General features: G+C 46.4%; 1 protein-coding gene across 1 annotated transcript in view; it reads left to right on the forward strand.

The window, feature by feature from the left end:
• cntnap2a (contactin associated protein 2a) overlaps window positions 1–17,707 on the forward strand; it is a 2,812,093-nt gene that overhangs the window by 1,583,381 nt on the left and 1,211,005 nt on the right. Inside the window, exon 13 of the mRNA XM_072508818.1 lies at window positions 4,121–4,321. Within this exon, the coding sequence (XP_072364919.1) occupies window positions 4,121–4,321 (201 nt within the window). The remainder of the gene's footprint in view (window positions 1–4,120; window positions 4,322–17,707) is intronic.

Raw genomic sequence — 17,707 nt, forward strand, 5'->3', positions numbered from 1 at the left:
TGGCTACGTCATCTGACTTCCATCGTTGCAGCTAGCCCATCAGGTTATACTCCATACAGAAGAAGAGGGCAACCCAAGGTGAACTGGTACCAAACTGCCAGTAGGAATCTCGAGCTGGTCAACAGAAGCCGGAGTGACAAAAGAACATCGGACAGGAAAGAAAGGACTGCTTCGTCTCCTGCCTCTTGAGATGTGGAAACTACCAAGTCTAAGTCTAGTCTGGAATTCCATGTGTTGACAACAGTTTGATCTGTGTGGAAAGAAATAGCACAGAAAATTGTGGGATTTTACGCTTAAACTATGGTTCAAATTTTCCTGCCCTTCATGCCAGTGTGAATGGAGATTTCACTGGCTTGATGGCGCCATCACAAGTTTGGGAGTGAAAAATTCCAACCTACAGTTCACTTGGGTGAACAAACTGTTTTACACTAGATTAAAACTACCTGCAGCTGAAGCATTTACCATTTTTTTAAATAAAAACATTAGTCATTTATTTACTCATACTTACTGTAATGCACTTATGCACAATGCAGGTAATATACCCTCCCATAATACTACATGGACAGCCTGGCTTAACCATTGTGCTCCCCAAGCATACCCTCTATAATATGGTAAGTAGAGGAACCATCAACATAACAAATCTTGTGCAACAAAAACTGAATTAAAATTGGAGCTAATACTTCAACTCGTATGTCAACATTGAGCAACTTGAAAGTAATAAATGTTTTTAATGGCAAGTGTAAAAAAAGACGTCAGGAACATTTGAACTCTTTGTCTATTTTAAGCAGCAGTACAGAAGTAAATTACATTGCTTTTAGATTAATACAATGTTCTTGTTTTGAGGAATAAAATGTTGATATTACAATTTTAGAACGGCATTTGCCACAACAGTGATCTTTACTTGCTTGTTCTTGGCTTGCTGTTAGAAAATAAAGCTATAGACAGTCCATTTTAATTCCTTATAATGGAAAGAATTCATCCATTTCTTCCTAATCTTTGGCCTGACTTTCGCAAACTAATTTTTGCCGACTGAATTTGATTGTTTTTGGGGGGAAACTGGATTGAGAGCAATGAAAAAAGCTGTGGGCTTGCCAGATCGAATGATTTCTCCCAATGCTAAAATTTCTCATGTGTTTATGAATCTTTGCTCCAGCACGATTACTGTGCTGTGTGAAACTTTCCACCCAACAAGCAGGTTGCTAACTAGCATGTCGTGATTGAGTTATCTCTCGACTTGCATTAAATTACCGACAGTCTGGGATTTGCATAGAGTGCTCAAGACCCACTCTTTTGATCATATATCTAATTTAAATCCATGCGTTGAGAAGAGGACTACACTGAATAAATGTTTCTGATGCTGTTGACCATGTTTGCATCTTTACTTACAACAAAGATGGTGTGCACTGAAATATTGGCAAACTCTTTGGGTGGGATTCTCCGTTGCCCAATGGCAAAATTGTGTTCGGCGATCGAGCGGAGAATGGGCTCCGACACCGAAATCAGGGCCAGCGCTGGTCAGCCATGCTCTGCTCGCTCCGAAATGGCATCATCATGCCGCGCGCAGTCACAATGCCATTGGCGCTTCATCGGCTGGCCCACCCGCGATGCTCTGCCCCCAATGGGCCGAGTTCTCGACGGTGGGTGACACGTGTGGTCACATAATTCATGAACCTGGCGTGGCGGCTGCGGACTGTGTCCAGCACCACCACACTTGGCCGGGATCCGTGCCGCTGGCCAAGGGGCTTCAGAGGAGGCTGGTGGGGCGTGGCCTGGTTGTGGGGTCGCGGATGACAGTGTGGGCCGACGCATGGCCGGCGCCATGTTGTATGGCGCGACCGCTGCAGGTCGTCAGCCATGCGCATATGCGCGGGAGGCAGGAGCTTTAATCGGCGCTGGTGCCAGTCCCTCACCGGTACCGGATTCGGTGAGGGGTTCGCTCCGATTTGCCGGTAATGAAACACCATGGGTCCCACACCGGCGTCGGGACTTAGCCGCAGAAACTGAGAATCCTGCCCTTTATATATCTGTAGAAACTCCCATATTCTGTGCAAACCTTATTAGTTCCCTGCATATTTTAGATTTGCAACCATTTAGTCGGGATCAGACTTCAAAATTAATAACACACGTTTTCATTCAAAGCAAATAATGGCCATTTGGGAGAATAGGTGTTCCCATAGAATCCCCACAGTGCAGTAGGAGGCCATTCGGCCCATTGAGTCTGCCCTGAACCTCCGAAAGAGCATGTTACCTAGACCCACTCCCCCACACTATGCCCGTAACCCCATAACTCCGCCTAACCTGCACATCTTTGGACTGAGCGAAGAAACCAGAGCACCCGGAGGAAACCCACGCAAACACAGGGAGAACGTGCAAACTCCACACAGACAGTCACCCAAGGCCGGAATTGAACCCGGGTCCCTGGTGCTGTGAGGCAGTGCTAACCACTCTGCCACCATGACAGAACAGTGTGTGATTCACACTTCACTGGGGCACTATTCGGTAAGTGAGCCAGTACATGCAAATAGACCAGCACTTTGTCGACCTGTATTGAGAACAATTCCCAGCCTAATAGGTTTTGTAACTGCTGGATCGGGAGTTAGCACCAAAGAGCCTGGCACCTGGAGCTGTTTTTAAGCGCTCCATTTCGCACTCACACCACCAAGATGCCTCACAGAAGCTACCCCTTGAGCTCATGAGTCTGAGGTGGACCCACAGGTCTATGCCAGTGAGGTGAGAAGGGACACCCTCTTCCCAAGGGTGGGCTGCAGACTCAAGCCTGCCCTCCTGAATAGCGCATAGAAGGTGATGGCAGAGGCAGTCAATGCAGCCTCACCAAGAGGAGACAGCTGGTGATACTGAGAGGTGGAGGTTACTGGTGAGGCCTCTGCCCTGAGAAGGCAGGTGGCTTCTGGTTGGGGTGAGCTTTGCTGATCCCCTGCTTGCTCTGAAGTGGGGCAGAGCTTCTGTGCAGTGCCAGCACCTGGTGGGCCCCTAATTGAGCTTGGCTGTACCCATCCTATTGATTAAACTAATTTTCACCCATATGACTTCCGTCTAAGAGGGGTGGGGCATCGCGAAGTGGTGGAGCATATAGTGTCCTGGCTGCTAATGATATTGAAATCCAAGTAAAGGATGGTTTTGCATGGAGTCGCCGGTACGGGCTGCAAACCTCGATATCGCCGCCAGTGAGGGACCAACAGATTTTCTTTCCATTTCGCGCAACTCTGTGCCCGATCGCAATTAACGCTTCCGGTATCGCAAAGCAGAGAATCCAGCCCAATATCTTACAGCAATCATTTGAAAAGTTCATGTTGAACACTCAAGGATTTCTTTCATTCTGCTTTGCTTTGTTGAAATACAACTGAATTTATTGAAATTCACCTTGCGGGGGGAAAAGATGGGACAAAGGTTTTTCTTGTTTCAGGGCGGGGGATAGAAATTACACAGTTCGGTGGTGCTTAACTCAGAATGAGACATTAAATTATGTTCTTGTAAATAATGTAACCAAGCATTTTCATTTAGCTGATGGGTGAATATCTGTGGAGTTTTCATCCACTCATCTGACGTGGCTTTGGAGCAAGACCCTGGAAAACCATTACAACTTTTAAACCGTTTTTCCTGGTTTTCATGGCTGCCAGCTGCCAAAGTTATGCCTGGAAAATGGAAGAAAGCCCTGCATATTAACCCTTGCTATTCCTTTACAGTTAATCGCATATTTGCAGACTACTTATTTACGATAGCACAGTGGTTAGCACTGTTGGTTCACAGCGCCAGGGACCCGGGTTCGATTCCAGGCTTGCGACACTGACTGTGCGGAGTCTGCACATTCTCCCCGTGCCTCAGCGGATTTCCTCCGGGTGCTCCGGTTTCCTCCCACAAGTCCCGAAAGACATGCTTGTTAGGTGAATTGAACATTCTGAATTCTCCCTCAGTGTACCTGAACAGGCGCAGAGTGTGGTGACCAGTGTGGTGTTCTTTCACTGTAACTTCATTGCAGTGTTAATGTAAGCCTACTTGCGACACTAATAAAGATTATTATATTTGCAGCAAAGTAATTTGTCATGGAAGTTGGTTGGGGATATAAACAGTTGACGGTTATGATTCCCTTTTCTTCTTACAGAGGATAAGGTCTGGACAACATTATATCATGACATGGCACAGCAAAGAACGATTTCTGGGTCGACTCCAATGAAACCTGTCGTTGTGAAACTGAATTATAGCACCTCGCTGAACCAGATCGCCGCGGTTACGAAAAGTGCTGAATATTGTGAGCAATATGTGTCGTACTTCTGCAGGATGTCGCGACTGTTGAACACTCCAGGTACGCCCATTTTGTTTGCTAAGGTGTGCTTTTGAACTTGCAACAAGGAAAAGTGAGCTGGTTGATGCCTTTTTGTACCTTTGATATTTGTCAGTTCCCAGCTCCTTTCCTGAGGCCACAAGGCATGGTTTAATGACATAGAATTGCATGTGATTTTATAGCAACAGTAACTGTTATCTTGGAGATCTGGTTGGAAAGGAGTTAGTGTGAACTCACATAACATGTCCTAAGGTTACAGGCAGGAAGAAACATCCAGCTTCGTATCATTTAAGCTGAATAGCTTCCTGAATTTGCAACTCCAATTGAAATAAGCATCCAAAGTCTTCACATTAACTAGAGTTGGGAGAAGTGACTGCTGTTATTTCAGTTGTATTAATTGTATCTTCAATAATTCTGCCATGTGGGCACAGACTGCTGTATGTTATGGACAAAGCAAGTGTGATAAACTGAGATCTCACATAACGCAGTCTTGTACAAATGTTTTTCACAGCACCAAGCTGGCGTATGTGTTTTGTTGTGAAAACTGTAAAGGATGCATAAAACTATTATGCACCGGGGAGAAAGTGGCTGAAGAAATAACAAATTATGTGACCATTAAAGTGTAATTTATTTAGTTTCAGTAAATATGTCATTTGATGGTAAGATAATGGGTGCCATCTTCCCAAAAGGGAACAAAGTTCCCAAGCGAGCGCGTTTAGCCACGTGTTTCCCAGCAATCGCCGTGCCGAGAAGCACGTGGCTGTTCAACGCAATTCATTTTAAATAAGAGGTCAATGTCAGGGTGGTGCCCTGGCCCTGACATATGAAGAAAGACTGGTGACATATGAAGAAAGACTGGATCAACTGGGCTTCAGTTTAGACGAATGAGAGGGGATTTCATAAAAACATATAAAATTCTGATTGGACTGGACAGGCTATTCCCGATGTTGGGGAGGTCCAGAACTAGGGGTCACAGCCTAAAAGTAAGGGGTAAGCCATTCAGGAGGATGATCTTCTTTTCTCAGAGAGTTGTGAACTTGTGGAATTCTCCACCACAGGAAGCTGTTGGGGCCAGTTCATTGGATATATTCAAGAGGGAGCTGGATTGGCTCTTGCGGCTAAAGGGATCAGGGGTAATTGAGAGAAAGCGTGAGTGGGGTACTGAATTTGCATGATCAGATTGAATGCTGGGGCAGGCTCAATGGGCCGAATGGCCAACTCCTGCACCTATTTTCTACGTTTCTATGTAAATGGGGAACGGGAGGCCTGGGCTGCACATAGCCCCATTTTTTATAATGGGGAGCCCTGCTCGCCAGAATTCCCCAGTGTAGCGAGAGAACTGGACACCATTTGTGAGGCTTACCAAAAAAAACACAGCCCGAACGCAACATGGGAGGATCCTCTGCCGCACCTCCCCCCCCACCCCCACCCCGGCAACACCCATGGCAAGCAACCCCGGCACCCAGGTGGCATGGCAAGTGTACCCAGGTGACACCAGCAGTGCCAGGGCACCATCCTGCCCAAAGGGCATGCAGCTGGGGGCCTCCGATCCCTTTAGACACCCCCATGGGTCCCATTTCGCCTGGTTCCCATTTGTGGGGACCAGTACCAAACGGCGTTCGCCCAAGATCCTCGAGACGAAGGGATTGAATCCCAAAGCCTCGTGCCTTGGGAATCTGCACGTGTGAGTGAGGCTTACTGTCTCGCTCTAATATGCAGATTTGCCAAAAACTGACTCCACCCATTGTGGGCAGGATTCCCCTTGCAATATCTTGCGAGATTGCATTGAAACTCGCGAGGTGTTGCGACCCAGGTAGATCCTGGGGGTGGGGTCTTCCCGGCTTTCACCAGTCACGGTGCGCCATGGCTGCATTTCTGGCGCAGCGTGGCTGGAAGATCGTGCCCATTGTTCTGTATTAAATGAAGGTACAGGACAGACTTAACATGCACTCAGATGTCGGGGGTTGCATTCTCTGTTTCAGCAGCTAATTGCCGGCGCCAGCGGAGCATGTTATGACCAAACAATCGCCGTGAAACCCTCACCATTTCCTCAGGGTCAGTGAGGGGCTAGCACCAGTGCCAGATGAAATTACCACACCGAAAACAGCCGGAGAATGGCTGGGTCCCGGGCTACGCATACAACATGGCATCGGCCGTGCGCGGACCCGACCCGCCATCTGCGACCCCTCAACCCACCCCGTGGCCACCCAATACCCAACCCCCACGAGTCCCCACAGCCCTCACAGAAGTCTCCCCAGCCAGCGGCATGGATGTCAGCCATGTATGGCGGTGCTGGATACAGTCCGCAGCCGCCACTCCGGGTTCCTGCACGGCTGAGACCACAAGTGTCCCACCCCATCAGGAACTCGGCCCATCAGGGGCGGAACAACACGGGTGGGCCGGCCGATGACGCGCCAACATCATTGAAATGGCACCACGCGTGTCACAATGACGCCATTTCAGAGGCAGGTCCGGGAGGCTTCCAGCGTCCCGGATGGCTTCATCTGCAGAAAGTGCACCCAACTGGAGCTCCTCACAGACCGCATGGTTCGGTTGGAGCAGCAATTGGATGCACTTAGGAGCATGCAGGTGGCGGAAAGCGTCATAGATCGCAGTTATGTAAATGTGGTCACACCCAAGGTGCAGGCAGAGAAATGGGTGACCACCAGAAAGGGCAGGCAGTCAGTGCAGGAATTCCCTGTGGTTGTCCCCCTCTCGAACAGATATACCCCTTTGGATACTGTCGGGGGGGATAGCCTATCAGGGGAAAACAGCAGCAGCCAGAGCAGTGGCACCACGGCTGGCTCTGATGTTCAGGAGGGAGGGTCAAAGCGCAGAAGAGTAATAGTAATAGGGGACTCTATAGTCAGGGGCACAGATAGGTGCTTCTGTGGACATGAAAGAGACTCCAGGATGGTATGTTGCCTCCCTGGTGCCAGGGTCCAGGATGTCTCCGAACGGGTAGAGGGCTTCCTGAAGGAGGAGGGCAAACAGGCAGAGGTCGTTGTACATATTGGTACTAACGACATAGGCAGGAAGGGGCATGAGGTCCTGCAGCAGGAGTTCAGGGAGCTAGGCAGAAAGTTAAAAGACAGGACCTCGAGGGTTGTAATCTCGGGATTACTCCCTGTGCCACGTGCCAGTGAGGCTAGAAATAGGAAGATAGAGCAGATAAACACGTGGCTAAACAGCTGGTGTAGAAGGGAGGGTTTCCATTATCTGGACCACTGGGAGCTCTTCCGGGGCAGGTGTGACCTGTATAAGAAGGACGGGTTGCATCTAAACCGGAGAGGCATAAATATCCTGGCCGCGAGGTTTGCTAGTGTCACACGGGAGGGTTTAAACTAGTATGGCAGGGGGGTGGGCACGGGAGCAATAGGTCAGAAGGTGAGAGCATTGAGGGAGAACTAGGGAATAGGGACAGTGTGGCTCTGAGGCAGAGCAGACGGGGAGAGGTTGCTGAACACAGCGGGTCTGGTGGCCTGAAGTGCATATGTTTTAATGCAAGGAGCATTACGGGTAAGGCAGATGAACTTAGAGCTTGGATTAGTACTTGGAACTATGATGTTGTTGCCATTACAGAGACCTGGTTGAGGGAAGGGCAGGATTGGCAGCTAAACATTCCAGGATTTAGATGTTTCAGGCGGGATAGAGGGGGATGTAAAATGGGAGGTGGAGTTGCGCTACTTGTTCGGGAGAATATCACAGCTGTACTGCGAGAGGACACCTCAGAGGGCAGTGAGGCTATATGGGTAGAGATCAGGAATAAGAAGGGTGCAGTTACAATGTTGGGGGTATACTACAGGCCTCCCAACAGCCAGCGGGAGATAGAGGAGCAGATAGGTAGACAGATTTTGGAAAAGAGTAAAAACAACAGGGTTGTAGTGATGGGAGACTTCAACTTCCCCAATATTGACTGGGACTCACTTAGTGCCAGGGGCTTAGACGGGGCGGAGTTTGTAAGGAGCATCCAGGAGGGCGTCTTAAAACAATATGTAGACAGTCCAACTAGGGAAGGGGCGGTACTGGACCTGGCATTGGGGAATGAGCCCGGCCAGGTGGTAGATGTTTCAGTAGGGGAGCATTTCGGTAACAGTGACCACAATTCAGTAAGTTTTAAAGTACTGGTGGACAAGGATAAGAGTGGTCCGAGGATGAATGTGCTAAATTGGGGGAAGGCTAATTATAACAATATTAGGCGGGAACTGAAGAACATAGATTGGGGGCGGATGTTTGAGGGCAAATCAACATCTGACATGTGGGACGCTTTCAAATGGCAGTTGAAAGGAATACAGGACCGGCATGTTCCTGTGAGGAAGAAAGATAAATACGGCAATTTTCGGGAACCTTGGATGACGAGTGATATTGTAGGCCTCGTCAAAAAGAAAAAGGAGGCATTTGTCAGGGCTAAAAGGCTGGGAACAGACGAAGCCTGCGTGGAATATAAGGAAAGTAGGAAGGAACTTAAGCAAGGAGTCAGGAGGGCTAGAAGGGGTCACGAAAAGTCATTGGCAAATAGGGTTAAGGAAAATCCCAAGGCTTTTTACACGTACATAAAAAGCAAGAGGGTAGCCAGGGAAAGGGTTGGCCCACTGAAGGATAGGCAAGGGAATCTATGTGTGGAGCCAGAGGAAATGGGCGAGGTACTAAATGAATACTTTGCATCAGTATTCACCAAAGAGAAGGAATTGGTAGATGTTGAGTCTGGAGAAGGGGGTGTAGATCGCCTGGGTCACATTGTGATCCAAAAAGACGAGGTGTTGGGTGTCTTAAAAAATATTAAGGTAGATAAGTCCCCAGGGCCTGATGGGATCTACCCCAGAATACTGAAGGAGGCTGGAGAGGAAATTGCTGAGGCCTTGACAGAAATCTTTGGATCCTCGCTGTCTTCAGGAGATGTCCCGGAGGACTGGAGAATAGCCAATGTTGTTCCTCTGTTTAAGAAGGGTAGCAAGGATAATCCCGGGAACTACAGGCCGGTGAGCCTTACTTCAGTGGTAGGGAAATTACTGGAGAGAATTCTTCGAGACAGGATCTACTCCCATTTGGAAGCAAATGGACGTATTAGTGAGAGGCAGCATGGTTTTGTGAAGGGGAGGTCGTGTCTCACTAACTTGATAGAGTTTTTCGAGCAGGTCACTAAGATGATTGATGCAGGTAGGGCAGTGGATGTTGTCTATATGGACTTCAGTAAGGCCTTTGACAAGGTCCCTCATGGTAGACTAGTACAAAAGGTGAAGTCACACGGGATCAGGGGTGAGCTGGCAAGGTGGATACAGAACTGGCTAGGCCATAGAAGGCAGAGAGTAGCAATGGAGGGATGCTTTTCTAATTGGAGGGCTGTGACCAGTGGTGTTCCACAGGGATCAGTGCTGGGACCTTTGCTCTTTGTAGTATATATAAATGATTTGGAGGAAAATGTCTGATTAGTAAGTTTGCAGACGACACAAAGGTTGGTGGAATTGCGGAAAGCGATGAGGACTGTCGGAGGATACAGCAGGATTTAGATTGTCTGGAGACTTGGGCGGAGAGATGGCAGATGGAGTTTAATCCGGACAAATGTGAGGTAATGTATTTTGGAAGGTCTAATGCAGGTAGGGAATATACAGTGAATGGTAGAACCCTCAAGAGTATTTAAAGTCAAAGAGATCTAGGAGTACAGGTCCACAGGTCATTGAAAGGGGCAACACAGGTGGAGAAGGTAGTCAAGAAGGCATACGGCATGCTTGCCTTCATTGGCCGGGGCATTGAGTATAAGAATTGGCAAGTCATGTTGCAGCTGTATAGAACCTTAGTTAGGCCACACTTGGAGTATAGTGTTCAATTCTGGTCGCCACACTGCCAGAAGGATGTGGAGGCTTTAGAGAGGGTGCAGAAGAGATTTACCAGAATGTTGCCTGGTATGGAGGGCATTAGCTATGAGGAGCGATTGAATAAACTCGGTTTGTTCTCACTGGAACGAAGGAGGTTGAGGGGAGACCTGATAGAGGTATACAAAATTATGAGGGGCATAGACAGAGTGGATAGTCAGAGGCTTTTCCCCAGGGTAGAGGGGTCAATTACTAGGGGGCATAGGTTTAAGGTGAGAGGGGCAAGGTTTAGAGTAGATGTACGAGGCAAGTTTTTTACACAGAGGGCAGTGGGTGCCTGGAACTCGCTACCGGAGGAGGTAGTGGAAGCAGGGACGATAGGGACATTTAAGGGGCATCTTGACAAATATATGAATAGGATGGGAATAGAAGGATACGGACCCAGGAAGTGTAGAAGATTGTAGTTTAGTCGGGCAGCATGGTCGGCACGGGCTTGGAGGGCCGAAGGGCCTGTTCCTGTGCTGTACATTTCTTTGTTCTTTGTTCTTTGTTTGCATGGCTGACCAGCGTCAAACCGCTGCCAGCTCCGATTTTGGTGTCGGAGCCCATTCTCCGCCAATCGCCGAACCCAATTTTGCCGTCAGGCACCAGAAAATCCCGCCCCATATCTCTCATATCAAGAATCTTGGAAATAATGTATCGGACAATAAGATACACTGAGTGTTACAATAAGTATTTCGGGTTATCAAGTTGTACAAAAATAAATCATGCCTTTGGATCATGATCACATGACATAAACTGTTCAAATGACAGGATGGCATCAGAGAAGTATCATTTGTTTTCCTCAGATCCACCAATGGTTGTTAATCAAAAATTCTGATGACTGTGGCTTTTAACATAAAAAACAGCCATTTACAAAATTTCTACAGGATTTTAATGAGGTTGCACTGGGAACCTGGACGAAGTACACTGAAATTATCCAGTGTAAAGTTTAGGTTCTCAACTTTATTATTAATGTAGTTTTGTATCGTTTACATGACAAACTCTTATTTGTACTTATGCATCAATGATTCTATAGTTTATTTCCGAAAACATTTACTTTTCAAGTTGCATAAATGGAAGCCATTCAGTATTTTTTTTGAACTGAAAGATTTTGCGCTTGGTGAGCTGACCCAAGATTTGAATAACATTTCAATTGATGATATGCTGAAACCAGACCCAAAGCAGATATTATTGATGTGATTGAGTTAGAAGTAGGGGAAACAGGTTGGGGGTGAGGGGGAGGATTTGGGGATGAGTGGTGGAGTGGTGTGAAGCTCAGGTTACTCTTCTGGGCCATACCCACACAGCACTGGGATGCAGAGGGAGGGGACAGAAGGCTCTCAGTTGGCACCTAAGGGATATTTCTGCAACAAAGTAACTCACTGAGTGCACCCAGGAAAGAGAGACACTGCAACACTCCTGCTCCTCCTGGCTTCACAAAAATAGGAGCTAAAAGTTTTTTAAAAACTATTTTAATCTTGCTCTTGCGACTTTTCCCACTACCTTTACCCGAAGGGAAAGCCACAATATCTTCTCTATTAGGGCACCAATTAACATTGCCGTCAGGGCCTGATGACATCATCGGACCAAATCCATATATTTAAAGAAGGACCCCATTGGCTTATGGCTTTGCAGAAGAACAGATTAAACTCCAAGACATGGTACTGGTGCAGGAAAGGGCACCAGTCAATTTTAACTCCCCATCTAGTTTCTGCCAGGCAGACGAAGTTACAATTGCCACATTGAATTCTTGAATTAAAACACTGTGGATCTGGTGGGCCCTAAAGTGTCAAGTGTAGCTTCTGCATCATTCGTCTCTCCCACTGTGTGGAAAAGCACCTGCTCTTTTCACCTCTTCCATGACTTGGGGATTTCCCCATCGTGATTAGCTGACATTGGGAATCGTGACCCATAGCAGCAGATAGTTTAATCAAAATTTTCCACCTCCTCTCCCATTCCTCCACAGCGGAGACACAGGCCACTGGCAGATTCTTCCGGTCCAGTCTAAGCCTATGGGCTGTTGCGCGGCTTGTCTGCTCTTCCGCCAGGGAACCCACCCTTCATCAAGACTGGGAGATCCCGCTGGCAGGAAAGGTTGGAAAACCCGTAGTTTTCAAATCATTGGCTGGGATTTTCCACCCCTCCACCGCGGCGGGTTTTCCTGTAGCGGATGCGTCAAACAGTTGACCACCCGCCGAAGCCTATGGGCTTTTGCATGGCTCCCATGCCCTGCTGCCAGGGAACCCGTCACAGGTGGTCAACTTTGGCACAACCCGAAATCCCGTTGGTGGGAAGGGTCGGAAATTCCTGCCCTCTGTTCTTCTCAATTGTTAAGATGCATTCAGTGAGTACCAAAATTTCATCCAAAACAAATCTGAAATTTTTTGTACCAACAGCATGCAAATTGGCTGAACCTTTTCAGCTGTTTCCTCTTTAGCTGTAATATAGTATGCATTTCTCACAATTTCTAGCTGATCATTGATTTATTTTCAATTTGTATTTCTCGAGTCTCTGGAGAACTGTACAAAATGTGTTGTCACTGAGAAAGAGAAGTGCACTAATTTGCCATTACCAATTGAGCCGGTTCATCTAGCAATATAACAAAGAACTGTGACTCCAAAATGGGCGTTTGCAGTAAACGCCTCTGCTAGAACAGGCCTCAGGCTTTGAGCAAGTTTTTCCAATTTTCACTCTTCCATGGTGCGAAGTATGTATTTTATCCCATTTGTAATTTTCTTGGAGCACTTAGACTTTAGATGTGAACAAAATGATGAAGGGACTACAGATCAGATGATTAGAAATTCTTGGCATCAAGTTACTGATTTATTTTAAACAGTATTAATGCCATGGTGTACTTTAAGAAGTCAAAAGCACTAGAATGTTGCAATCATTAATGGAATATATACATCAAAGTGTTCTGGGCCAGGGTTTAGAGAACACCGAAGTATATCATGAAGTTCACCTGGCCTACAACTTTTAATAGGTTTGGTTCTGAGGAGCACAAGAGCCCACTTTCCAGGTGTTATGCAACAGAGATCTGAAGGATTTTTAAACAAAACAATGTTTATTCTATGAATCCAGTTAACATTTTATAAACACACAGTAAACATCTTATCAACTACCAACAAAAATACCCCCCCCCCCCAAAGATACAGTACTCTATAGGTAACCCTTAATATCTTTCCTAACAACATCCATAAGCCAAACACCCTTTTTCTACAAAATAGTACGTTTGAATTCCTTACAGAAAACAGGTATTACTTTGAAGTTATCAAGTGCTCTGGAGACATTCTTTAGCATGCAGAGAGAGAGACCAAAATACACCACCTTGATTTGAATGCAGCTCCCAACTGAAAACGAAAACAAAGCAGCTGCCAGCTCAAAACGAAAGTAAAAGACAGAAGCACAGCCTAGCTCCACCCACACAACGACATCACTGCAGCCATTTGATAAAACACATTTTTCTTAAAAGGACCCTCACATGACAAAAGGGTCAAATGATAGTTAAATATCAGTTTAAAGGGGTTGAATCATATTTCTAATTATTTATGGGTTTCCAAAATTAATGCTATGTGTGCTAAACATTTGAATATTTGCCATCAAAATCCTGAAGTTTACAAAACAAAAACAGCCCTGCAGCCCACACACCCTCACAATCCACACATTCCACATGCCCCATCAATGCCAACTCATGCCCCTCAGCCATCTCTCTCATCCTGTTCTACCATCCTTGCCAACCTATACCCTTCCACTCCCCAGGCCCCATATATCCTCCATTCCAACTTATGCCCCTCTCCCCATCCCCTTATAACCCCAATGGTAACCTATGCCTATATACTCACAACCAATGTCCCTTTATAACCCCTATGCTAACTTAGTGCCAACTAATGCCAACCCATTCCCTCGCCTCCAACTTTTTCACTTACACCAACCATACGAACAAACCCAGTATCCATCATGGGTGATCTCAGGACTCATGCTCAGATTAAATATGATGTGGAGATGCCGGCATTGAACTGGAGTGGGCACAGTAAGAAGACTTACAACATCAGATGAAAGTCCAACAGGTTTGTTTCGAATCATTAGCATTCGGAGCGCAGCTCCTTCCTAAGGTGAATCTAAATATGTATCTATTGATTAATCCACTATTTTAAAAAAACACTCATTGATAACAACACAATATTTAACTTCCTTCAATTCCTTATGAATTTGTATTTACTGTTCATCAGAATTTATATAAAGTCAAATAACCATATGGAGTTGTCAATCAAACTTTGAACTGACAGGCATTCTATTGTGATGATGATAGCTTGTGAATTTAGTCATGTAACATTAATCCTGCAATGATAACACTTAGTTACATGTCACCAGACAGAGTGAAATAGCAAACACTGATTTTGGTAAACACTGCAGACAGTTTTTAAATGCCTTGACAGTTCTTTTGACAGGTCCAATAACCTTGACATTTCCAATGAGTTTGGACTCATTTTTCACACATTCAGTGTGGTCGGGTGGACGGGCATGGAACACCATTGCTGCAGCCCGCAAGGCTGCCATGCGGCTGCGGTTGCCCCCCCCCCCCCCCCCAAGCCACCCCTCCAGGTGCCCTCTGGCCCCAGCCGACCCATTAGGGTGGGTGTGCTGCAGTGCACCTATGCCATCTTGCTGGCTGGGATGAGTGTGTGTGGGGAGTAAAGTGTGTACATGTGGCTGCAGCTTGTCAGCCTACTGAGTGTCGATCACCGACACGGCGAGTTCGGCACCGCTTCTCATTGGAATTTATTGTGTTCCACATGGCACCGGTACTAGACCCTCCACGGCTGCAGAATCGGTCCATTGCGGCACCAGTTTTGTTTTTGTTGAACTCCACGAATCCTGCCCCGGCGTCAACATTTAGTCTCAGGAACAGAGAATCCAGCACTTTTTTTCCCCCCAGAACGAGCAGGCTTGAACATTGTTGATAAAAGTTTGTCAAGGTCATAAATAAATTTGTGAATTGATACCAGTGGGACTCAGTTTCTTGTGGTTGCCAAATTAAAACAATTGTAATTAATAATTATTCTTTGCTTCTTGTAGCCAAGTAATAATCCAATTTACAGCAGCATCTTGTTTCCCCTGAGCTTTCGCTTTATTCTTTAGGTTTTTGAAAGAGGTCTTATTACATGTTTTCTGAAATCTAAGATTTGGAATTTTGTGAACAAATGAAAATAGTTGCCGTGTTTGAGGGAAAGAGATTTTAATGATTCTAAACGAATGTGAATATGAATGCAGAAGGAGCATTCACAAAGGGATGCTCAATTTTTGGATCAAATACCAGACTGGTTATTGGAAGCTGCTGTTCCAATTTAAGCATTTTGCAGAGAGTGTGTTGTAGAAAATCACAATGCAGGAGAACACTTGAGAATTATGACTTAAAGTAACATTAGATTTGATTTTGTGGTATGAGTAGAGATAGATAATAAAATGAATGTCCTGAATTTCAAGCTGATTTTATTCCACTGGGGCAATGTGGGAAAATTGCTAAGAGAGAAAAACTGCAAACAGAGATAAGTGCACTTTGGAAGAATCATCACAATGAATATCCACTGATGAAAAGGCAAATAAGTATTGAGATATGATGTTAGACCGCTTGAGTATAAGGCCAAGGAATTAATGTCCTCTGCAAAATATGTCAAGATATTGGTCACAGAAACGGTTCCATAGCATTGCTTGTGTTATCATCATGAAAACTTGAAACTGCAAAAATATTGGCCAGGCCTCTTCTGGCACAACCTGTAAGGCAGCACAGATGTGTCATTCATGCACCAGAGGTACGCAGAGTGACTTCATATAGCCTCTAATGCTGATTTGGTGCGCTATCTGTGTGTGTTGGAACTGGAGGTCCAGTTAATGCAGTTTCTGAATCACTCCCAGCTCAACATGCATTTAGCTGCACAATGGATCCCTCCTCCCCTACCCTCACCCCATGCCGTCCATCCTCTGATCCCTAGCACAATTTAAATGTATCACCAACAGACCTTCAGGAGAAGTTGTGCTTGACTTTCTGTTGCCAATGCAGGTTTTGTGGAAGCACTTTGTTTACTGGGGGTGTTTTCAAAACTTTTGGGATTTCCAAGGAGTGGTGCTGGACCTTGACAAGGACATCAAAGAAGTTAGCTGATTTATCAGGTGAAAGTCTAGTCCTGAAATGGACTAGACCCGCACGTGACTTGGATATGGAGCACAGGGAGCAGAGACAGAAGCTGTGCCCAGAAAAGGGAAGAGGAGGTTTCTTAATAAAGACTCGCCTTTAGGGAGTACTTCCCCTACTTCCATCTCAGCAAGGAGCAGTGAGTGAGGTAAACACGTTTCACAAAGGAGGTGGCGAGTGAACTGTACCAAATTGTACAATTCAAACTACAATGACACAGTTGGACAAGACACTGTTGCCAGTGGTGGGCAATAAGCAACAAAACATGCTGGAAGAGCTTAGCAGGTCTCTGGATAGAGAAACAGAGTTCACGTTTTGAGTCCAACATGAAGAAGAGTCATATTGGACTCAAAACGCTAACTCTGCACAAATGCTAACAGACCTGCTCAGCTTTTCCACCATTTTCTATCTCCAGCATCTGCAGTATTTTGCTTTTATGACATGAGCAACATCACACAGTTCACCATCAGGGTGTTGACAGAGGCCTTTTCTTGAAGATGAGGGTACTTTGTCTGCTTTTCTCTGACCATGGAGAAGCAAGCAGAGTGGACATGGGGCTTTGCTAATGCCTCAGGGCGCAATGAACTGCATGAAAACAACTCTGCGGGCCCCGCATGTTAACAGGGTGATGTACTGGAGTTAGAAGATCTTGCACTCCTTTAGCCTCCAGTTGTGTGACTATGCATAGGATCCTCTAGGTGTGTGTCCGTTCTCCTGACAGCAGGGATGATGATGTATTCATCCTGCACCAATCAGCCATAAACATTGTCTTTGGTCAACCACAATGTGCCAGAAGCTGGCTGCTAAGGAATACCTGCTCTAAACCTCGAAGGAAGGCAAGTGGCATGTTGGCATTTATTGAAGGGGATTGAAGTACAAGAATGAGGACGTTTCATACAATTATGCAGCGCTTTGGTGAGACCACGCCTGGAATACTGTGTGCAGTTCTGGTCTCCACAAGCTGAATAATAAGTAGGAGTGGGGTTGGGAGGGATTGGGGGATTTTGGACAGCCCGTCCACCAGGTAAAAAGTCAGTATGGAGCCAGCCTTCTCTATGCTGGTCACCCCACAGCTGTAGTGCTCTGTGGTTGATCTTAACAAAGGTCAAGTGGGACTTGCGCTCCTCACTGGGGAGGAAGTCCTGCCATCTAGAACTGCTGGCCAATTAGATTGTCCAGCAGCTCAATCATTCCCAGTAGTTCCAAGAACACGTTCGTGGCCACTGCCAGGACTGCAAGAAGAGGAAAAGACAGTGCAGGGATTTCCAAAGCTCGGAGTCTGGGGTATTGGGCAAGGAGGGTTTTGACAGCACAGGGAAGGTGGTGTTGCTGGAGCTCGGTTAGGAGCTGCGGTGGGGGTGTTAG

The sequence above is a fragment of the Scyliorhinus torazame genome, chromosome 6, assembly GCF_047496885.1.
Source record: "Scyliorhinus torazame isolate Kashiwa2021f chromosome 6, sScyTor2.1, whole genome shotgun sequence".
Taxonomy (NCBI): domain Eukaryota; kingdom Metazoa; phylum Chordata; class Chondrichthyes; order Carcharhiniformes; family Scyliorhinidae; genus Scyliorhinus; species Scyliorhinus torazame.